The following is a 24,845-nucleotide window of genomic DNA, read 5'->3' as shown; positions in this document are numbered from 1 at the left end:
AACACTTCAGCAAATGTGATTATTATATTATTTTACTTGGCAATCACATTTTCTAGATTTTATTATCTTTATTGAAAATGACCTCCAGATATGCCTCTTGATAGGTATCTATAAATAATATTTATTTATTACAAAAAATATTTTTTTTTTTTTTTTCAACAAGTCGGCCGTCTCCCACCGAGGCAGGGTGACCCGAAAAAGAAAGAAAATCCCCAAAAAGAAAATACTTTCATCATCATTCAACACTTTCACCACACTCGCACATTATCACTGTTTTTGCAGAGGTGCTCAGAATACAACAGTCTAGAAGCATACACATATAAAGATACACAACATATCCCTCCAAACTGCCAATATCCCAAACCCCTCCTTTAAAGTGCAGGCATTGTACTTCCCATTTCCAGGACTCAAGTCCGACTATATGAAAATAACCGGTTTCCCTGAATCCCATCACTAAATATTACCCTGCTCACACTCCAACAGATCGTCAGGTCCCAAATACCATTCGTCTCCATTCACTCCTATCTAACATGCTCACGCACGCTTGCTGGAAGTCCAAGCCCCTTACCCACAAAACCTCCTTTACCCCCTCTCTCCAACCCTTTCGAGGACGACCCCTACCCCGCCTTCCTTCCCCTATAGATTTATATGCTTTCCATGTCATTCTACTTTGATCCATTCTCTCTAAATGACCAAACCACCTCAACAACCCCTCCTCTGCCCTCTGACTAATACTTTTATTAACTCCACACCTTCTCCTAATTTCCACACTCCGAATTTTCTGCATAATATTTACACCACACATTGCCCTTAAACAGGACATCTCCACTGCCTCCAACCGTCTCCTCGCTGCTGCATTTACCACCCAAGCTTCACACCCATATAAGAGTGTTGGTACTACTATACTTTCATACATACCCTTCTTTGCCTCCATAGATAACGTTTTTTGACTCCACATATACCTCAACGCACCACTCACCTTTTTTCCCTCATCAATTCTATGATTAACCTCATCCTTCATAAATCCATCCGCCGACACGTCAACTCCCAAGTATCTGAAAACATTCACTTCTTCCATACTCCTCCTCCCCAATTTGATATCCAATTTTTCTTTATCCAAATCATTTGACACCCTCATCACCTTACTCTTTTCTATGTTCACTTTCAACTTTCTACCTTTACACACATTCCCAAACTCATCCACTAACCTTTGCAATTTTTCTTTAGAATCTCCCATAAGCACAGTATCATCAGCAAAAAGTAACTGTGTCAATTCCCATTTTGAATTTGATTCCCCATAATTTAATCCCACCCCTCTCCCAAACACCCTAGCATTTACTTCCTTTACAACCCCATCTATAAATATATTAAACAACCATGGTGACATTACACATCCCTGTCTAAGACTTACTTTTACCGGGAAGTAGTCTCCCTCTCTTCTACACACCCTAACCTGAGCCTCACTATCCTCATAAAAACTCTTTACAGCATTTAATAACTTACCACCTATTCCATATACTTGCAACATCTGCCACATTGCTCCTCTATCCACTCTATCATATGCCTTTTCTAAATCCATAAATGCAATAAAAACTTCCCTATCTTTATCTAAATACTGTTCACATATATGCTTCAATGTAAACACCTGATCTACACATCCCCTACCCACTCTAAAACCTCCTTGCTCATCCGCAATCCTACATTCTGTCTTACCTCTAATTCTTTCAATTATAACCCTACCGTACACTTTTCCTGGTATACTCAGTAAGCTTATTCCTCTATAATTTTTACAGTCTCTTTTGTCCCCTTTCCCTTTATATAAAGGGACTATACATGCTCTCTGCCAATCCCTAGGTACCTTCCCCTCTTTCATACATTTATTAAACAAAAGTACCAACCACTCCAACACTATATCCCCCCCTGCTTTTAACATTTCTGTCATGATCCCATCAGTTCCAGCTGCTTTACCCCCTTTCATTTTACGTAATGCCTCACGTACCTCCCCCACACTTACATTCTGCTCTTCTTCACTCCTAAAAGATGGTATACCTCCCTGACCAGTGCATGAAATTACTGCCTCTGTTTCTTCCTTAACATTTAAAAGTTCCTCAAAATATTCTCGCCATCTACCCAATACCTCCATCTCCCCATCTACTAACTCCCCTACTCTGTTTTTAACTGACAAATCCATATTTTCCCTAGGCTTTCTTAACTTGTTTAACTCACTCCAAAATTTTTTCTTATTTTCATTAAAATTTCTTGACAGTGCCTCTCCCACTCTATCATCTGCTCTCCTTTTGCACTCTCTCACCACTCTCTTTACCTTTCTTTTACTCTCCATATACTCTGCTCTTCTTATAACACTTCTGCTTTGTAAAAACCTCTCATAAGCTACCTTTTTCTCTTTTATCACACCCTTTACTTCATCATTCCACCAATCACTCCTCTTTCCTCCTGCCCCCACCCTCCTATAACCACAAACTTCTGCCCCACATTCTAATACTGCATTTTTAAAACTATTCCAACCCTCTTCAACCCCCCCACTACTCATCTTTGCACTAGCCCACCTTTCTGCCAATAGTCGCTTATCTCACCCGAACTTCCTCCTCCCTTAGTTTATACACTTTCACCTCCCTCTTACTTGTTGTTGCCACCTTCCTCTTTTCCCATCTACCTCTTACTCTAACTGTAGCTACAACTAAATAATGATCCGATATATCAGTTGCCCCTCTATAAACATGTACATCCTGGAGCCTACCCATCAACCTTTTATCCACCAATACATAATCTAATAAACTACTTTCATTACGTGCTACATCATACCTTGTATATTTATTTATCCTCTTTTTCATAAAATATGTATTACTTATTACCAAATTTCTTTCTACACATAGCTCAATTAAAGGCTCCCCATTTACATTTACCCCTGGCACCCCAAATTTACCTACTACTCCTTCCATAACATTTTTACCCACTTTAGCATTGAAATCCCCAACCACCATTACTCTCACACTTGATTCAAAACTCCCCACGCATTCACTCATCATTTCCCAAAATCTCTCTCTCTCCTCTACACTTCTCTCTTCTCCAGGTGCATACACGCTTATTATAACCCACTTTTCACATCCAATCTTTATTTTACTCCACATAATCCTTGAATTAATACATTTATAGTCCCTCTTTTCCTGCCATAGCTTATCCTTCAACATTATTGCTACTCCTTCTTTAGCTCTAACTCTATTTGAAACCCCTGACCTAATCCCATTTATTCCTCTCCACTGAAACTCTCCCACCCCCTTCAGCTTTGTTTCACTTAAAGCCAGGACATCCAGCTTCTTCTCATTCATAACATCCACAATCATCTCTTTCTTATCATCTGCACAACATCCATGCACATTCAGACTTCCCACTTTGACAATTTTCTTCTTCTTATTCTTTTTAGTAATCTTTACAGGAAAAGGGGTTACTAGCCCATTGTTCCCGGCATTTTAGTTGACTTTTACAACACGCATGGCTTACGGAGGAAAGATTCTTATTCCACTTCCCCATGGATATAAAAGGAAAATTAATAAGACCAAGAACTATTAAGATAAAATCAAAGAAAACTCAGATAAGTGTGTATAAATAAATGTGTACATGTATGTGTAGTGTGACCTAAGTGTAAGTAGAAGTAGCAAGACATGCCTGTAATCTTGCATATTTATGAGACAGACAAAAGACATCAGCAATCCTACCATCATGTAAAACAATCACAGGCTTCGTTTTACACTCACTTGGCAGGACGGTAGTACCTCCCTGGGTGGTTGCTGTCTACCAACCTACTACCTATAAAAAATATATAATATATTTAAATGCCATCTGTAAGCTAAGTTTTAGACAATGCATTCACAAATATACACAAACATTTATGTATGACTAAAGTAATACAGTAATAATGTGAATATTGTGTCCACTGACTTCTTCACTGGAGTTTGTGCTTTCTGTTATACTGTTTATATAATTTGATGACTAATTTAATGGCTACTTATGGTACATACTGCACACAATATTTTAATTTAAATATTAAAACAATGATTGATGTACACAGTACTGTACTCATATATGAATATATTTTATTACAACTCACACTCTCATGTTCTTTAGTTTAGTAATCAATAAAGCACTTGATTCAATCTCCCTCGATGCTTCAGTTAACTGCTCCCCAAGGCGAGCAATCTCAGCATCCCTCTCTTTCACTTCCTGGGGTAATAGCATAAGAATCTTAATGACCATGATGCAAATGTCATATTTTTCATATCACAATTTATCAAATAAAGAAAATTTTCCTCACACTTATTAAGACTCATGATGTAAGAGGTACAGGTAGTATGTCACTGATGTCAGCTAGACCTGTATACCTTGTACATGTACTTATAGAAATAATTATTATTATTATTATTATTATTATTATTATTATTATTATTATTATTATTATTATTATTATTATTATTATTATTATAAAGTGAAGAGTAATCATGTACCTGTTCCAGCTGCAAGAGCTGATCAAGGTTATGTTGTGCAGATCCCGGGGCTTGGCTGGAACTCTGGTACACCATAGATCTCAGTCTCTGCAGCTCTTGCTCACGCTCACTCACAACTTCCTGTATGGTTCAAGAACGTATATTACTATTTTATCTCTATATATGTACATACATGGAGGTAGTAGTAGGTAAATTTGGGGTGCCAGGAGTAAATGTAAATGGGGAGCCTTTAATTGAGCTATGTGTAGAAAGAAATTTGGTAATAAGTAACACATATTTTATGAAAAAGAGGATAAATAAATATACAAGGTATGATGTAGCATGTAATGAAAGTAGTTTGTTAGATTATGTATTGGTGGATAAAAGGTTGATGGGTAGGCTCCAGGATGTACATGTTTATAGAGGGGCAACTGATATATCGGATCATTATTTAGTTGTAGCTACAGTTAGAGTAAGAGGTAGATGGGAAAAGAGGAAGGTGGCAACAACAAGTAAGAGGGAGGTGAAAGTATATAAACTAAGGGAGGAGGAAGTTCGGGCGAGATATAAGCGACTATTGGCAGAAAGGTGGGCTAGTGCAAAGATGAGTAGTGGGGGGGGTTGAAGAGGGTTGGAATAGTTTTAAAAATGCAGTATTAGAACGTGGGGCAGAAGTTTGTGGTTATAGGAGGGTGGGGGCAGGAGGAAAGAGGAGTGATTGGTGGAATGATGAAGTAAAGGGTGTGATAAAAGAGAAAAAGGTAGCTTACGAGAGGTTTTTACAAAGCAGAAGTGTTATAAGAAGAGCAGAGTATATGGAGAGTAAAAGAAAGGTGAAGAGAGTGGTGAGAGAGTGCAAAAGGAGAGCAGATGAAAGAGTGGAAGAGGCACTGTCAAGAAATTTTAATGAAAATAAGAAAAAATTTTTGAGTGAGTTAAACAAGTTAAGAAAGCCTAGGGAAAGTATGGATTAGTCAGTTAAAAACAGAGTAGGGGAGTTAGTAGATGGGGAGAGGGAGGTATTAGGTAGATGGCGAGAATATTTTGAGGAACTTTTAAATGTTGAGGAAGAAAGGGAGGCGGTAATTTCATGCACTGGCCAGGGAGGTATACCATCTTTTAGGAGTGAAGAAGAGCAGAATTTAAGTGTGGTGGAGGTACGTGAGACATTACGTAGAATGAAAGGGGGTAAAGCAGCTGGAACTGATGGGATCATGACAGAAATGTTAAAAGCAGGGGGGGGGATATATCATTGGAGTGGTTGGTACTTTTGTTTAATAAATGTATAAAAGAGGGGAAGGTACCTAGGGATTGGCAGAGAGCATGTATAGTCCCTTTATATAAAGGGAAAGGGGACAAAAGAGATTGTAAAAATTATAGAGGAATAAGTTTACTGAGTATACCAGGAAAAGTATATGGAAGGGTTATAATTGAAAGAATTAGAGGTAAGACAGAATGTAGGATTGCGGATGAGCAGGGAGGCTTCAGAGTGGGTAGGGGATGTGTAGATCAAGTGTTTACATTGAAGCATATATGTGAACAGTATTTAGATAAAGGTAGGGAAGTTTTTATTGCATTTATGGATTTAGAAAAGGCATATGATAGAGTGGATAGAGGAGCAATGTGGCAGATGTTGCAAGTATATGGAATAGGTGGTAAGTTACTAAATGCTGTAAAGAGCTTTTATGAGGATAGTGAGGCTCAGGTTAGGGTATGTAGAAGAGAGGGAGAATACTTCCCAGTAAAAGTAGGTCTTAGACAGGGATGTGTAATGTCACCATGGTTGTTTAATATATTTATAGATGGGGTTGTAAAAGAAGAAAATGCTAGGGTGTTCGGGAGAGGGGTGGGATTAAATTATGGGGAATCAAATTCAAAATGGGAACTGACACAGTTACTTTTTGCTGATGATACTGTGCTTATGGGAGATTCTAAAGAAAAATTGCAAAGGTTAGTGAATGAGTTTGAGAATGTGTGTAAAGGTAGAAAGTTGAAAGTGAACATAGAAAAGAGTAAGGTGATGAGCGTATCAAATGATTTAGATAAAGAAAAATTGGATATCAAATTGGGGAGGAGGAGTATGGAAGAAGTGAATGTTTTCAGATACTTGGGAGTTGACATGTCGGCGGATGGGTTTATGAAGGATGAGGTTAATCATAGAATTGATGAGGGAAAAAAGGTGAGTGGTGCGTTGAGGTATATGTGGAGTCAAAAAACGTTATCTATGGAGGCAAAGAAGGGAATGTATGAAAGTATAGTAGTACCAACACTCTTATATGGATGTGAAGTTTGGGTGGTAAATGCAGCAGCGAGGAGACGGTTGGAGGCAGTGGAGATGTCCTGTCTAAGGGCAATGTGTGGTGTAAATATTATGCAGAAAATTCGGAGTGTGGAAATTAGGAGAAGGTGTGAAGTTAATAAAAGCATTAGTCAGAGGGCAGAAGAGGGGTTGTTGAAGTGGTTTGGTCATTTAGAGAGAATGGATCAAAGTAGAATGACATGGAAAGCATATAAATCTATAGGGGAAGGAAGGAGGGGTAGGGGTCGTCCTCGAAAGGGTTGGAAAGAGGGGGTAAAGGAGGTTTTGTGGGCAAGGGGCTTGGACTTCCAGCAAGCGTGCGTGAGCATGTTAGATAGGAGTGAATGGAGACGAATGGTATTTGGGACCTGACGATCTGTTGGAGTGTGAGCAGGGTAATATTTAGTGATGGGATTCAGGGAAACCGGTTATTTTCATATAGTCGGACTTGAGTCCTGGAAATGGGAAGTACAATGCCTGCACTTTAAAGGAGGGGTTTGGGATATTGGCAGTTTGGAGGGATATGTTGTGTATCTTTATATGTGTATGCTTCTAGACTGTTGTATTCTGAGCACCTCTGCAAAAACAGTGATAATGTGCGAGTGTGGTGAAAGTGTTGAATGATGATGAAAGTATTTTCTTTTTGGGGATTTTCTTTCTTTTTCGGGTCACCCTGCCTCGGTGGGAGACGGCCGACTTGTTGAAAAAAAAAAAAAAATATTTTTTGTAATAAATAAATATTATTTATAGATACCTATCAAGAGGCATATCTGGAGGTCATTTTCAATAAAGATAATAAAATCTAGAAAATGTGATTGCCAAGTAAAATAATATAATAATCACATTTGCTGAAGTGTTTGTAATTAGTTTAAAAAAAAATTAAAGTTAACTTGAGGTGGGAAGTACAATGTGTGTACTCTGAGGGAAGGGTGGGGATATTGCCAGTCAGAGGACTGTTGATGCTATTGGAACTAAGTTATAGCAGGGTGCCAGGCTCTACCACTTGTTTATTTGACTCTCTCTCAGACTGCCAGCACTGTTTTATTTTTCTAAATGTTGAAGAGTTTTGAAATAATTCATTTTAAAGATTTTTTTTATATAAAGCTCTGTAAGGGAGGGGGGTAAAGAAGGTTTTGTGGGCAAGGGGCTTGGACTTCCAGCAAGCATGCATGATGAGCATGTTAGATAGGAGCGAATGGAAACAAATGGTTTCTGGGACCTATACGCTGTTGGAGTGTGAGCAAGGTAATATTTTGTGAAGGGATTCAGGGAAACCGATTAGCCGGACTTGAGTCCTGGAAGTGGGGAGCACAATGCCTGCACTTTCAAGGAGGGGTTTGGGATATTGGCAGTTTGGAGGGACATCTAAACTGTCGTATCTGAGTGCCCTGCAAAAACAGTGATTATGTGAGATGTAAAATTTTGTAATCAAGGTTATTAAATCCAGTCAGTAACTGACTCAGTCTTTGGTTCTTGGCCCTACACTGGTACCAGCAGCCATTCATAAATTGTATGCTTAATGGAATATGAGGTGTGACTTTTGGGTCTTAAGCCTAGCATCCAATCTTAACCCTTAAACTGACAATAGGGATAAAATGAAAATATATTTTAGTACAAAAATATTAAATTTTTTGTTTTTTACCAAAAAATTGGCCTTAATTTTGTGTGTTTTAAAACAAAAAATGAAAATGGGGTTAAAACTTTTTAAGAAATACAGTGGAACTCTGAGTTTTGGCTGCCCTGAGTATCAGCCACTTTGAGTTTAGACCGCTTTTTTTGCTAAATTTTGTCCCGAGTTTCGCCCTGTGCCCCGTGTTTTGGCTGGCATACCAGACCTGCCCACTTGCCCACACAGGCGTCGTGAGCCAGTCTAGCTTTGTTTATCCTTGAGTGAACATTACCCTGAGTGCTCGTCCAAACATTTCACAATAAATTCATAGTGTTTAGTGTTTGTTTATTGATTGTGACTGAAGTAAGCCACCATGGGCCCAAAGAAACTTCCTAGTGGTGGCCCTTTGGTAAAGAAAGTGAGAAACGTGATAGAATTGAATGAAGAAATTGTAGCAAAGTACCAAAGTGGAGGAGGAAGAGAGAGGAGAGGAGAGTGTGCCTTCTTCGGTGATTCTACAATATGTACGATACTAAAGCAGCATAAGCCGATAAAGGCTATAGTCCCAGCCAGCGATAAAGTGTAGCATTAACAGTGTAGCAAGTATGTTATGTTTCTGTGTTATTAATATTGTTTATGACATATTAGATGAATTGTGATAGATAAATAAGCTGAAGAGTTGATATTAGTGTCATATTGAAGGACTATCTTGCCCTGCCTCTCTCATATGCCAACAAGAGTCTTCAATAAAGATAAAACTGATTTAAATGTTCATTTTCTCATTGTTTTCTGTATATAAAAGTATATATTTATTCTTTAAAAAATGAATTTTTTGTGAATATTTTTGGGTGGAACAGATTAATTGGATTTACATTATTTCTTATGTGAAATATTGCTTCGACTTTAGGCCTAGGTCCTGGAATGGATTATGGCCAAAACTCGGGGTTCCACTGTACGTAGTTGATTGAAGTTTTGCATGAATCGTATGTGCTTGTATTTCCTTGTTTTTCTGGTGGTGTTAGAACATACAGAACACATCTGGGAATGTTTCTTATTCTTAGTGGAAGGAAGTTGTGTTATGTAGTGCTTCAAAGCTCATCAAGATTTTCCTTGCTTGATGGGGCATCTGTAGTGGCAGCAGCACTCACTCTATCTTCATGACTCACGAAATCGTAATTACACGATTGCAAGCAAACCATACCATGGATGGGGTTAAAGCCTGCGATCAGAGAGTCTCAAAACTCCAGACCATCGCTTTAGCGACGGTCTGGAGTTTTGAGACTCTCTGATCGCAGGTTCTAAGCCTGCCCGTGGTATGGTTTCTCTATCTTCATATTCATACAACACCAAGTCCTCATTACTCAGTACTAGAATCAGTCTGGGCAAATAGCAAATGGCCAGTGACTGTGGAGTGATGGAATATTTAGGACAAGGCAGGTTGGTATGGTACATTGAGGCAAACTGTTCCTATAAGGCCCAGTGTGGTGTAGGAATTTTTTGTTGGTGTGCACACAATGTAAACTCCATGTAAGTAAACCAATGGTGCAAGCTACTTGATCATGTATAGACTTAACATTCCCAATCATGGCCATTTTGAGGCACTACAATTAAAATGTTGATCTGTGTGTGGTAGTATATACACACCTGTTGATCAACTTGTGTGGCAATTTAAGGGTTAATGCTTGATTGATGCACATTCTCATTAAATACTGCTAATTGTCACTTAAAAACCTACTAAAATGTATGTCTTACTGTGAAGATTGGTGTAAATTAATGGCATTAAAATGATAAATAATTTTCCCTACCTTCATAATTTTGCTCTTAAGTTAGAAATAATTTTGCTCTTCATATTCATTCAAATTTTGTAATTCTTATTAGTGCTTCAGTCATGGCAGGTATTTGCATTTTAAACATTTCATAAAAAAATCATTGAAGTGATAAATAATATTGCAGTTCAGCGGTGGAAGGAGAAGCTTCCATTGTGAATGAACTTCGGGGAGAGCTTCACCAGGCTCAGCAGCACCTGCAGCAGATGAGAACCCAGCTCTTAGCTGCAGAGGAAGATGCACAGCTTCACGCACAGGATGTAAGTTGGTGTCATCAATATGATCAACTTGAAAATCAAAATGCATGTTATTACATTTGTGACCCAAATTTGCAGTCTCATGCAAATTTGTGTTCAGTGGGGAACCAGGATGAGAACATACTCATGGAACAGGCTTGAACCCATAGGTTCTAAAACTAGCAGTGTGTTAACCAGTGCACATAACTAGATGCATTTCTATACACATTAGGAAGATTAGCGAGGAACCCACTGTGTCCACAATGCAGGTTTTTACAGAGGGACCTCACACCAACATGGCTGTGGTGTGCTCTAGTTAAAGTCTCCTTAAAGCTGTTATGAATGACTCATAAAATTATGACAGTAAACAGTTTGTTGAGTGGAGGGTGAGTTTGATTTGTTAGAATAGTGTCATTATGTTACGAAGTATGAAGAGAAAGAGGAGGAAGAAAAAATTCTCAGTACTGTGTAGAGGTGTACCAGCATATTGGTATTGGTGGTATTGGCTAATTTTTATGGTATCAGCATCGGCCTAAAATTAAGTACAGCCTCTCCTCACTTTGCGACATACTCACTTACCAACGACTTGGACTTACAACAGGCTCTCTGACCTGTATGCATACTTATATAATGTATATTAGAGCTGATTTCCTCTATTCTGTTTATTACAATATACAGTACACTATTGTATAAACATTTAAAAATATACTAAAAATGTTATAAATGGTGCAGAGGTGATATTAACCCTTTCAGGGTCCAAGGCCCAAATCTGGAGTCACGCACCAGTGTCCAAGAATTTAAAAAAAAAAAATTTGTTATTTTTTCTTATGAAATCGTAGAGAATCTTTTTGTGAAGGTAATAAAACAAAAAGTACGAAATTTGGTGGAAAATTGACGAAATTATGCTCTCGCGAATTTTGATGTGTCAGCGATGTTTACGAATCGGCGATTTTGCTGACTTTGACTCCCATTTTAGGCCAATTACATTATTCCAATCAACCAAATTCTTAGCTATTTCACTAGTATTACTTCTATTCTATCGATTGAGCACAAGAAATCGCCAAGTCAACTGTTTCAACTACAAAATAAAGTGATCGGAAATTGTTAATTTGGCCAATTTAACACAAAGTTCAAAATATTCCAATTTCAAAATAGGGTCCAGAATAAACAATGTAGGCATTCCTGGCACTAAACTAACATTTCCTCTGTTCATTAGTTATGTTTTGAGGCTTTACAAATAAATTCCATTTTGATTTTTTATTCACATAATGAATTTTTATTCACACCAAAAAATAGAAGATTTACTGTTATGCAATACTGTAATAATTGTATAAATATCATCACCATATTTGTGAATGTATATTAGACCCACCAGCTGACGTGTATTAGACGTGTGAGGTCGTTTGTTTACTCTTGAATATCGGCAAAAATTTAACATTTCCGCTACTTTGAGCTCAGTTTCAAGCCATTTCCAGTGCTAAAACCAATGAAAATCATCTCTATTTCTGTAATATGTCTTCCATTCTATCAAATGAGACCAAGAAATCGCAAATAGAACTATAAAAAACATATGAAAAAACACTGCAAAGTCGCTGTTTTAATCGAAAAATCATGATTTCAGTTTTTTTTCTCTCATTATACACAGTGTGCTGCAGGATCTGTTTTATGTGGTGCACACATACCACATAGATGTATTCTCTCATATCTAGGCCCAAATGTACCACTCACAGTTTATCAGAGTGAGCTGAGCTCATGACGTAGATCTACGGTTTGGACCCTGAACGTAAAGCCGTAGATCTACGGGACGGACCCTCAAAGGGTTAATGTTGCAGTTTAAAAACTGTAGTGTAAAGCACCCTTCTGGCAAGACAGTGATGGAGTGAATGATGGTGAAAGTTTTTCTTTTTCGGGCCACCCTGCCTTGGTGGGAATTGGCCAGTGTGATAATAAAAATAAATAACACAATTTACTTTTCATAACATTGTTTTCCTGAACACTCTGGGATTTTCAGAATGGTACACTAGTAATGGCTTCACTTTGAAATCCCCACTAGCATTAGCACAGAACATTAGTGTCAGCCTGTCTTTCATAGGCTTGTGTCCTGGCATTGCCTTTTTCTCCTGTGTAATGAAGGTCCTCTTTGGCATTTTCTTCCAAAAGAGGCCTGTTTCATCACAATTGAACACTTGTTCAGGTTTCAGTCCTTCAGCCTCTATGTACTCCTGGAATTCATGCACATATTTTTCAGCTGCCTTGTGGTCTGAACTGGCAGCCTCACCATGCCTTACCACACTGTGTATGCCAGTACGGTTCTTAAATCTCTCAAACCAGCCTTTGCTGGCCTTAAATTCACTCACATCACCACTATTTTCAGGCAATTTCTTTACCAGATCGTTGTGCAACTGCCTAGCCTTTTCACAAATAATTGAAGTCATAAGAGTATCTCATGCTAATTGTTTCTCATTTATCCACACCAATAATAACTTCTCAACCTCTTCGAGTACTGGTGATCTCATTTTTGTCAGCATAGTTATCCCCTTTGCAACAACAGCATCCTTGATTTCCCTTTTCTTAGCCACTATGGAACATATGGTTGTGTAGGGTTTCTTATACTTCCTGGCCAGTTCAGCCGCACTTGTACCACTTTCGTATTGCTCAATGATGTTTTTCTTAAATTCAGTCGTATTTCTCACCTTCTTTACCACAGGCTTGGCACTAGGAGCTTTCTTTGGAGCCATGGTAGCTTATTTAGTACTTGCAAGCACTAAAATAAATGGAATATTATGAAATATTTCGCTGGAGCACTTGAGGGGACTGTCGCTCACTGGTAAATAATGCCAGACTGGCTGCCGCCCCGGCTCACGCTGTGGGTACGTGTCCCAGACGAACTACGACTCGCGAGTCAACCTATGAATAGCGAGCCCATGTTTATATGAAAATACCCCTATGATTTCCGAAATCTATGATTGCCGAGAACTACGAAAAGCGAGAGACCACTATATTTTCAAATATAACAAAAAAAAAAAGAAGTAGATAAAAAGTTTTTTTTACACATTTACAAATGTAGAAAAACAAAAAGAAGATCTACTTTTTTTACATACTTTCAAATGTTGAAAAAACGTATATATACGTTTGGATCATTTACGGGTTAAACAATATATATGTAATTTATAAATAAGAAATATTTACATTTTATGAAGGATGAGGTTACTCATATAATTGATGAGGAAAAAAAAGGCGAGTGATGCGTTGAGGTTTATGTGGAGACAAAAAAACGCTATCTATGGAGGCAAAGAAGGGAATGCATGAAAGTATAGTAGTACCAACACTCTTATACGGGTGTGAAGCTTGGGTTGTAAATGATGCAGCGAGGAGGAGGTTGGAGGCAGTGAAGATGTCCTGTCTAAGGGCAATGTGTGGTGTAAATATTACGCAGAAAATTCAGAGTGTGGAAATTAGGAGAAGGTGTGGAGTTAATAAAAGTATTAGTCAGAGGGCTGAGGAGGGGTTGTTGAGGTGGTTTGGTCATTTAGAGAGAATGGATCAAAGTAGAATGACATGGAGAGCATATAAATCTGTAGGGGAAGGAAGACGGGGTAGGGGTCGTCCTCGAAAAGGTTGGACGGAAGGGGTAAAGGAGGTTTGTGGGCAAGGGGCTTGGACTTCTAGGAAGCATGCGTTAGTGTGTTCGATAGGAGTGAATGGAGACGAATGGTATTTGGGACCTGACGAGCTGTTGGAGTGTGAGCAGGGTAATATTTAGTGAAGGGATTCTTGGAAACCGATTAATTTTATATAGCCGGACTTGAGTCCTGGAAATGGGAAGTACAGTGGACCCTTGGCTAACGCTATTAATCCGTTCCTGAGAGCTCAACGTTAGGCGAAATTATCGTTAGGCGAATTAATTTTCCCTATAAGAAATAATGGAAATCAAATTAATCCGTGCAGGACACCCCAAAGTATGAACAAAAAAAAAATTTTACCACATGAAATATTAATTTTAATAAACACAAACTGAAGAAGACATGCACAGTTACATGACACTTACCTTTATTGAAGATCTGGTGATGATTGATGGGATGGGAGGAGGGGAGGGCGTTGATGGTGTTAGTGTTTTAGAAGGTGGCAAGTCCTTTTCCGAGGTTACTTCCCTTCTTCTTTTAATGCCTCTAGGACCAGCTTGAGAGTCACTGGACCTCTGTCGCACGACATATCTGTCCATAGAGGCCTGTACCTCCCGTTCCTTTATGACATTCCTAAAGTGTTTCACAACATTGTCAGTGTAATAGTCACCAGCACGGCTTGCAATAGCTGTATGAGGGTGATTTTCATCAAAAAATGTTTGCGCTTTAAGCCACATTGCACACATTTCCTTAATCTTTGAAGTAGGCAACTTCCTCAATTTCTCTATTCCCTCCTCCGAAGCAGTTTCCTCAGGTGTGGCCTCTTGCTGTTGAAGATGATCTAGCAGCTCCTCAGTGGTTAGTTCTTCATTGTCTTCCTCCACCAACTCTTCCACATCCTCCCCACTAACCTCCAACCCCAAGGACTTCCCCAATGCCACAATGGATTCTTCAACTGGCATAGGATTCCCAGGGTTAGCCTCAAACCCTTCAAAATCCCATTTGTCTACACATTCTGGCCACAGTTTCTTCCAAGCAGAGTTCAAGGTCCTCTTAGTCACTTCCTCCCAAGCCTTACCTATAATGTTTACACAATTGAGGATGCTAAAGTGATCTCTCCAAAACTCTCTTAGAGTCAATTGAGTTTCTGAGGTCACTACAAAGCACCTTTCAAACATAGCTTTTGTGTACAGTTTCTTGAAGTTGGAAATGACCTGCTGGTCCATGGGCTGCAGGAGAGGAGTGGTATTAGGAGGCAAAAACTTCACCTTAATGAAGCTCATTTCCACAGAAAGTCGCTCTGCCATGTCTGAAGGATGACCAGGAGCATTGTCTAATACCAGGAGGCACTTTAGGTCTAATTTCTTTTCAGTTAGGTAATTTTTCACAGTGGGGGCAAATGCATGGTGTAACCAGTCATAGAAAAAGTACTGTTTGCCCTACACAGCACACACAAATTAGCCTTGAGTACATTGTTTTTCCTGAACACTCAGGGAGTTTCAGAGTGATACACCAATAAAGGCTTCACTTTGCAATCACCACTAGCATTGGCACACATCAACAGAGTAAGCCTGTCTTTCAAAGGCTTATGTCCTGGGAGTGCCTTTTCCTCCTGAGTAATGTACGTCCTGCTTGGCATTTTCTTCCAAAACAGGCCTGTTTCGTCACAATTAAACACTTGTTCAGGTTTTAATTCTTCACTCTACTCCTTGAATTCCTGCACATATTTTTCAGCCGCTTTGTGGTCTGAACTGGCAGCCTCACCATGCCTTATCACACTATGAATGCCACTTCGCTTCTTAAATCTCTCAAACCAATCTTTGCTGGCCTTAAATTCACTCACATCACCACTAGTTGCTGGCATTTTTTTAATTAAATCGTCATGCAACTTCCTAGCCTTTTCACATATGATCGCTTGAGAGATGCTATCTCCTGCTATCTGTTTTTCGTTTATCCACACCAATAATAGTCTCTCAACATCTTCTATCACTTGTGATCTCAGTTTCGAAAACATAGTTGCACCTTTGGCAAGAACAGCTTCCTTGATTGCCGTTTTGGAACTATGCATGCTCTCTGCCAATCCCTAGGTACCTTACCCTCTTCCATACATTTATTAAATAATTGCACCAACCACTCCAAAACTATATCCCCACCTGCTTTTAACATTTCTATCTTTATCCCATCAATCCCGGCTGCCTTACCCCCTTTCATTTTACCTACTGCCTCACGAACTTCCCCCACACTCACAACTGGCTCTTCCTCACTCCTACAAGATGTTATTCCTCCTTGCCCTATACACGAAATCACAGCTTCCCTATCTTCATCAACATTTAACAATTCCTCAAAATATTCCCTCCATCTTCCCAATACCTCTAACTCTCCATTTAATAACTCTCCTCTCCTATTTTTAACTGACAAATCCATTTGTTCTCTAGGCTTTCTTAACTTGTTAATCTCACTCCAAAACTTTTTCTTATTTTCAACAAAATTTGTTGATAACATCTCACCCACTCTCTCATTTGCTCTCTTTTTACATTGCTTCACCACTCTCTTATATATATATATATATATATATATATATATATATATATATATATATATATATATTATTTTTTTTTTTTTTTTTATTATCACACCGGCCGATTCCCACCAAGGCAGGGTGGCCCGAAAAAGAAAAACTTTCACCATCATTCACTCCATCACTGTCTTGCCAGAAGGGTGCTTTACACTACAGTTTTTAAACTGCAACATTAACACCCCTCCTTCAGAGTGCAGGCACTGTACTTCCCATCTCCAGGACTCAAGTCCGGCCTGCCGGTTTCCCTGAATCCCTTCATAAATGTTACTTTGCTCACACTCCAACAGCACGTCAAGTATTAAAAACCATTTGTCTCCATTCACTCCTATCAAACACGCTCACGCATGCCTGCTGGAAGTCCAAGCCCCTCGCACACAAAACCTCCTTTACCCCCTCCCTCCAACCCTTCCTAGGCCGACCCCTACCCCGCCTTCCTTCCACTACAGACTGATACACTCTTGAAGTCATTCTGTTTCGCTCCATTCTCTCTACATGTCCGAACCACCTCAACAACCCTTCCTCAGCCCTCTGGACAACAGTTTTGGTAATCCCGCACCTCCTCCTAACTTCCAAACTATGAATTCTCTGCATTATATTCACACCACACATTGCCCTCAGACATGACATCTCCACTGCCTCCAGCCTTCTCCTCGCTGCAACATTCATCACCCACGCTTCACACCCATATAAGAGCGTTGGTAAAACTATACTCTCATACATTCCCCTCTTTGCCTCCAAGGACAAAGTTCTTTGTCTCCACAGACTCCTAAGTGCACCACTCACTCTTTTTCCCTCATCAATTCTATGATTCACCTCATCTTTCATAGACCCATCCGCTGACACGTCCACTCCCAAATATCTGAATATGTTCACCTCCTCCATACTCTCTCCCTCCAATCTGATATTCAATCTTTCATCACCTAATCTTTTTGTTATCCTCATAACCTTACTCTTTCCTGTATTCACCTTTAATTTTCTTCTTTTGCACACCCTACCAAATTCATCCACCAATCTCTGCAACTTCTCTTCAGAATCTCCCAAGAGCACAGTGTCATCAGCAAAGAGCAGCTGTGACAACTCCCACTTTGTGTGTGATTCTTTATCTTTTAACTCCACGCCTCTTGCCAAGACCCTCGCATTTACTTCTCTTACAACCCCATCTATAAATATATTAAACAACCACGGTGACATCACACATCCTTGTCTAAGGCCTACTTTTACTGGGAAAAAATTTCCCTCTTTCCTACATACTCTAACTTGAGCCTCACTATCCTCGTAAAAACTCTTCACTGCTTTCAGTAACCTACCTCCTACACCATACACTTGCAACATCTGCCACATTGCCCCCCTATCCACCCTGTCATACGCCTTTTCCAAATCCATAAATGCCACAAAGACCTCTTTAGCCTTATCTAAATACTGTTCACTTATATGTTTCACTGTAAACACCTGGTCCACACACCCCCTACCTTTCCTAAAGCCTCCTTGTTCATCTGCTATCCTATTCTCCGTCTTACTCTTAATTCTTTCAATTATAACTCTACCATACACTTTACCAGGTACACTCAACAGACTTATCCCCCTATAATTTTTGCACTCTCTTTTATCCCCTTTGCCTTTATACAAAGGAACTATGCATGCTCTCTGCCAATCCCTAGGTACCTTACCCTCTTCCATACATTTATTAAATAATTGCACCAACCACTCCAAAACTATATCCTCACCTGCTTTTAACATTTCTATCTTTATCCCATCAATCCCGGCTGCCTTACCCCCTTTCATTTTACCTACTGCCTCACGAACTTCCCCCACACTCACAACTGGCTCTTCCTCACTCCTACAAGATGTTATTCCTCCTTGCCCTATACACGAAATCACAGCTTCCCTATCTTCATCAACATTTAACAATTCCTCAAAATATTCCTTCCATCTTCCCAATACCTCTAACTCTCCATTTAATAACTCTCCTCTCCTATTTTTAACTGACAAATCCATTTGTTCTCTAGGCTTTCTTAACTTGTTAATCTCACTCCAAAACTTTTTCTTATTTTCAACAAAATTTGTTGATAACATCTCACCCACTCTCTCATTTGCTCTCTTTTTACATTGCTTCACCACTCTCTTAACTTCTCTCTTTTTCTCCATATACTCTTCCCTCCTTGCATCACTTCTACTTTGTAAAAACTTCTCATATGCTAACTTTTTCTCCCTTACTACTCTCTTTACATCATCATTCCACCAATCGCTCCTCTTCCCTCCTGCACCCACTTTCCTGTAACCACAAACTTCTGCTGAACACTCTAACACTACATTTTTAAACCTACCCCATACCTCTTCGACCCCATTGCCTATGCTCTCATTAGCCCATCTATCCTCCAATAGCTGTTTATATCTTACCCTAACTGCCTCCTCTTTTAGTTTATAAACCTTCACCTCTCTCTTCCCTGATGCTTCTATTCTCCTTGTATCCCATCTACCTTTTACTCTCAGTGTAGCTACAACTAGAAAGTGATCTGATATATCTGTGGCCCCTCTATAAACATGTACATCCTGAAGTCTACTCAACAGTCTTTTATCTACCAATACATAATCCAACAAACTACTGTCATTTCGCCCTACATCACATCGTGTATACTTATTTATCCTCTTTTTCTTAAAATATGTATTACCTATAACTAAACCCCTTTCTATACAAAGTTCAATCAAAGGGCTCCCATTATCATTTACACCTGGCACCCCAAACTTACCTACCACACCCTCTCTAAAAGTTTCTCCTACTTTAGCATTCAAGTCCCCTACCACAATTACTCTCTCACTTGGTTCAAAGGCTCCTATACATTCACTTAACATCTCCCAAAATCTCTCTCTCTCCTCTGCATTCCTCTCTTCTCCAGGTGCATACACGCTTATTATGACCCACTTCTCGCATCCAACCTTTACTTTAATCCACATAATTCTTGAATTTACACATTCATATTCTCTTTTCTCCTTCCATAACTGATCATTTAACATTACTGCTACCCCTTCCTTTGCTCTAACTCTCTCAGATACTCCAGATTTAATCCCATTTATTTCCCCCCACTGAAACTCTCCTACCCCCTTCAGCTTTGTTTCGCTTAGGGCCAGGACATCCAACTTCTTTTCATTCATAACATCAGCAATCATCTGTTTCTTGTCATCCGCACTACATCCACGCACATTTAAGCAACCCAGTTTTATAAAGTTTTTCTTCTTCTCTTTTTTAGTAATTGTATACAGGAGAAGGGGTTACTAGCCCATTGCTCCCGGCATTTTAGTCGCCTCATACGACACGCATGGCTTACGGAGGAAAGATTCTTTTCCACTTCCCCATGGACAATAGAAGAAATAAAAAAGAACAAGAGCTATTTAGAAAAAGGAGAAAAACCTAGATGTATGTATATATATATATGCATGTGCGTGTCTGTGAAGTGTGACCAAAGTGTAAGTAGGAGTAGCAAGATATCCCTGTTATCTTAGCGTGTTTATGAGACAGAAAAAGAAACCAGCAATCCTACCATCATGCAAAACAGTTACAGGTTTTTGTTTCACAGTCATCTGGCAGGACGGTAGTACTTCCCTGGGTGGTTGCTGTCTACCAACCTACTACCTATAATATATATATATATACTATATATGGTGGTTGGGGATTTTAATGCTAAAGTGGGTAAAAATGTTATGGAGGGAGTAGTAGGTAAATTTGGGGTGCCAGGGGTAAATGTAAATGGGGAGCCTTTAATTGAGCTATGTGTAGAAAGAAATTTGGTAATAAGTAATACATATTTTATGAAAAAGAGGATAAATAAATATACAAGGTATGATGTAGCACGTAATGAAAGTAGTTTATTAGATTATGTATTGGTGGATAAAAGGTTGATGGGTAGGCTCCAGGATGTACATGTTTATAGAGGGGCAACTGATATATCGGATCATTATTTAGTTGTAGCTACAGTTAGAGTAAGAGGTAGATGGGAAAAGAGGAAGGTGGCAACAACAAGTAAGAGGGAGGTGAAAGTGTATAAACTAAGGGAGGAGGAAGTTCGGGTGAGATATAAGCGACTATTGGCAGAAAGGTGGGCTAGTGCAAAGATGAGTAGTGGGGGGGTTGAAGAGGGTTGGAATAGTTTTAAAAATGCAGTATTAGAATGTGGGGCAGAAGTTTGTGGTTATAGGAGGGTGGGGGCAGGAGGAAAGAGGAGTGATTGGTGGAATGATGAAGTAAAGGGTGTGATAAAAGAGAAAAAGGTAGCTTATGAGAGGTTTTTACAAAGCAGAAGTGTTATAAGAAGAGCAGAGTATATGGAGAGTAAAAGAAAGGTAAAGAGAGTGGTGAGAGAGTGCAAAAGGAGAGCAGATGATAGAGTGGGAGAGGCACTGTCAAGAAATTTTAATGAAAATAAGAAAAAATTTTGGAGCGAGTTAAACAAGTTAAGAAAGCCTAGGGAAAATATGGATTTGTCAGTTAAAAACAGAGTAGGGGAGTTAGTAGATGGGGAGATGGAGGTATTGGGTAGATGGCGAGAATATTTTGAGGAACTTTTAAATGTTAAGGAAGAAACAGAGGCAGTAATTTCATGCACTGGTCAGGGAGGTATACCATCTTTTAGGAGTGAAGAAGAGCAGAATGTAAGTGTGGGGGAGGTACGTGAGGCATTACGTAAAATGAAAGGGGGTAAAGCAGCTGGAACTGATGGGATCATGACAGAAATGTTAAAAGCAGGGGGGGATATAGTGTTGGAGTGGTTGGTACTTTTGTTTAATAAATGTATGAAAGAGGGGAAGGTACCTAGGGATTGGCAGAGAGCATGTATAGTCCCTTTATATAAAGGGAAAGGGGACAAAAGAGACTGTAAAAATTACAGAGGAATAAGCTTACTGAGTATACCAGGAAAAGTGTACGGTAGGGTTATAATTGAAAGAATTAGAGGTAAGACAGAATGTAGGATTGCGGATGAGCAAGGAGGTTTTAGAGTGGGTAGGGGATGTGTAGATCAGGTGTTTACATTGAAGCATATATGTGAACAGTATTTAGATAAAGATAGGGAGGTTTTTATTGCATTTATGGATTTAGAAAAGGCATATGATAGAGTGGATAGAGGAGCAATGTGGCAGATGTTGCAAGTATATGGAATAGGTGGTAAGTTATTAAATGCTGTAAAGAGTTTTTATGAGGATAGTGAGGCTCAGGTTAGGGTGTGTAGAAGAGAGGGAGACTACTTCCCGGTAAAAGTAGGTCTTAGACAGGGATGTGTAATGTCACCATGGTTGTTTAATATATTTATAGATGGGGTTGTAAAGGAAGTAAATGCTAGGGTGTTTGGGAGAGGGGTGGGATTAAATTATGGGGAATCAAATTCAAAATGGGAATTGACACAGTTACTTTTTGCTGATGATACTGTGCTTATGGGAGATTCTAAAGAAAAATTGCAAAGGTTAGTGGATGAGTTTGGGAATGTGTGTAAAGGTAGAAAGTTGAAAGTGAACATAGAAAAGAGTAAGGTGATGAGGGTGTCAAATGATTTAGATAAAGAAAAATTGGATATCAAATTGGGGAGGAGGAGTATGGAAGAAGTGAATGTTTTCAGATACTTGGGAGTTGACGTGTCGGCGGATGGATTTATGAAGGATGAGGTTAATCATAGAATTGATGAGGGAAAAAAGGTGAGTGGTGCGTTGAGGTATATGTGGAGTCAAAAAACGTTATCTATGGAGGCAAAGAAGGGAATGTATGAAAGTATAGTAGTACCAACACTCTTATATGGGTGTGAAGCTTGGGTGGTAAATGCAGCAGCAAGGAGACGGTTGGAGGCAGCGGAGATGTCCTGTCTAAGGGCAATGTGTGGTGTAAATATTATGCAAAAAATTCGGAGTGTGGAAATTAGGAGAAGGTGTGGAGTTAATAAAAGTATTAGTCAGAGGGCAGAAGAGGGGTTGTTGAGGTGGTTTGGTCATTTAGAGAGAATGGATCACAGTAGAATGACATGGAAAGCATATAAATCTATAGGGGAAGGAAGGCGGGGTAGGGGTCGTCCTCGAAAGGGTTGGAGAGAGGGGGTAAAGGAGGTTTTGTGGGTAAGGGGCTTGGATTTCCAGCAAGCGTGCGTGAGCGTGTTAGATAGGAGTGAATGGAGACGAATGGTACTTGGGACCTGACGATCTGTTGGAGTGTGAGCAGGGTAATATTTAGTGAAGGGATTCAGGGAAACCGGTTATTTTCATATAGTCGGACTTGAGTCCTGGAAATGGGAAGTACAATGCCTGCACTTTAAAGGAGGGGTTTGGGATATTGGCAGTTTGGAGGGATATGTTGTGTATCTTTATATGTGTATGCTTCTAGACTGTTGTATTCTGAGCACCTCTGCAAAAACAGTGATAATGTGCGAGTGTGGTGAAAGTGTTGAATGATGATGAAAGTATTTTCTTTTTGGGGATTTTCTTTCTTTTTTGGGTCACCCTGCCTCGGTGGGAGACGGCCGACTTGTTGAAAAAAAAAAAAAAAAAAAAATACTATATATACTGTATATACTGTATATACTGTATATACTGTATATATATATATATATATATATATATATATATATATATATATATATATATATATATATATATATATATATATATATATATATATATATATATATTTTTTTTTTTATTATTAACATGGGCTGATTCCCATCAAGGCAGGGTGGCCTGAAAAAGAAAAACTTTCATCATCATTCACTCCATCATTGTCTTGCCAGAGGGGTGCTTTACACTACGGTTATTAAACTGCAATAGTAACACCGTTCCTCCAGAGTGCAGACACTGTACTTTCCATCTCCAGGACTCAAGTCCAGCCTGCCAGTTTCCCTGAATCCCTTCATAAATGTTACTTTGCTCACACTCCAACAGCACGTCAAGTACTAAAAACCATTTGTCTCTATTCACTCCTGTCAAATATGCTCACGCATGCTTGCTGGAAGTCCAAGCCCCTCGCACACAAAACTTCCTTTACCCCCTCCCTCCAGCCTTTCCTCGGCCAACCCCTAACCCACCTTCCCTCCACTACAGATTTATACACTCTCGAAGTTATTCTGTTTCGTTCCATTCTCTCTACATGTCTGAACCACCTCAGCTACCCCTCTTCAGCTCTCTGGATAATAGTTTTGGTAATCCCGCACCTCCTAATTTCCAAACTACAAATTCTCTGCATTATATTCAGACCACACATTGCCCTCAGACATGTCATCTCTACTACTTTCTCCTCATTGCAATATTCACCACCCATGCTTCACACCCATATAAAAGTGTTGGTATTACTATACTCTCATACATTCCCCTCTTTGGAGACAAAGTTCTTTGTCTCCAGACTCCTACGTGCATCACTTACCCTTTTCCCCTCATCAATTCTATGATTCACCTCATCCTTCATAGACCCATCTGCTGACACGTCCACTCCTAAATATCTGAATACATTCACCTCCTCCATACTCTCTCCCTCCAATCTGATATCCAATCTTCTATCACCTAAACTTTTTGTTATCTTCATCACCTTCCTCTTTCCTATATTCACTTTTAATTTTCTTCTTTTACATATCCTACCCAGCGCTGTATAGCCCTTGTGGCTTAGTGCTTCTTTTTATTATTATAATAATAATAATAATAATACATACCCTACCAAATTCATCCACCAACCTCTGAAACTTCTCTTCAGAATCTCCCAAAAGGCCAGTGTCATCAGCAAAAAGCAACTGTGACAACTCCCACTTTGTGTTAGATTCTTTATCTTCTTAACCCTTAAACTGTCCAAACGCAGATCTACGTTCACATGCGTAGCGCTCCGACCTTGATTTTCCCCATTTGAAAGCATGTAAAAAAAAAGTAGATCTACGTTCGGAGCCCCCCACATGGACGTAGATCTACGTTTGGACAGTTTAAGGGTTAACTAATGGTTAACAAAAATTAATTAAATCCCTTTATGATGGCAATGATTGTTAAAACTTAATAAAGCAGCACAAGTGTGGTGGGGGTAGCATGTGTGTTTGCCACTGAGGTTTGTGTTGGTCACCTATATTTTATGATGACAGTGTAGGATATTTTCTGCTGTGGGGTCCTAGGAAGGCCCAGCTGAAATATGCCAAGCCTATTTCCTACCTAGTCCTAGAGGCCTATTGTGCC

The 24,845-nt window shown here is 39.3% G+C and overlaps 1 protein-coding gene across 6 annotated transcripts in view; it reads right to left on the bottom strand.

Moving 5' to 3' along the window:
* The window catches only part of LOC128705063 (centrosomal protein of 290 kDa), a 448,876-nt gene that overhangs the window by 335,219 nt on the left and 88,812 nt on the right, over positions 1-24,845 (bottom strand). For all 6 annotated transcript variants that reach the window (XM_070085555.1, XM_070085557.1, XM_070085556.1 and 3 more), the window contains 2 exons: positions 4,521-4,640; positions 4,127-4,239 (listed from right to left, as the gene is read on the bottom strand). In XM_070085555.1, the coding sequence (XP_069941656.1) occupies positions 4,127-4,239; positions 4,521-4,640 (233 nt within the window). The remainder of the gene's footprint in view (positions 1-4,126; positions 4,240-4,520; positions 4,641-24,845) is intronic.

Source organism: Cherax quadricarinatus, chromosome 16 (assembly GCF_038502225.1).
Source record: "Cherax quadricarinatus isolate ZL_2023a chromosome 16, ASM3850222v1, whole genome shotgun sequence".
Lineage (NCBI taxonomy): Eukaryota > Metazoa > Arthropoda > Malacostraca > Decapoda > Parastacidae > Cherax > Cherax quadricarinatus.
Note: the sequence above shows the minus strand (reverse complement) of the source record. Positions and strands in the feature narration are given on the sequence as shown.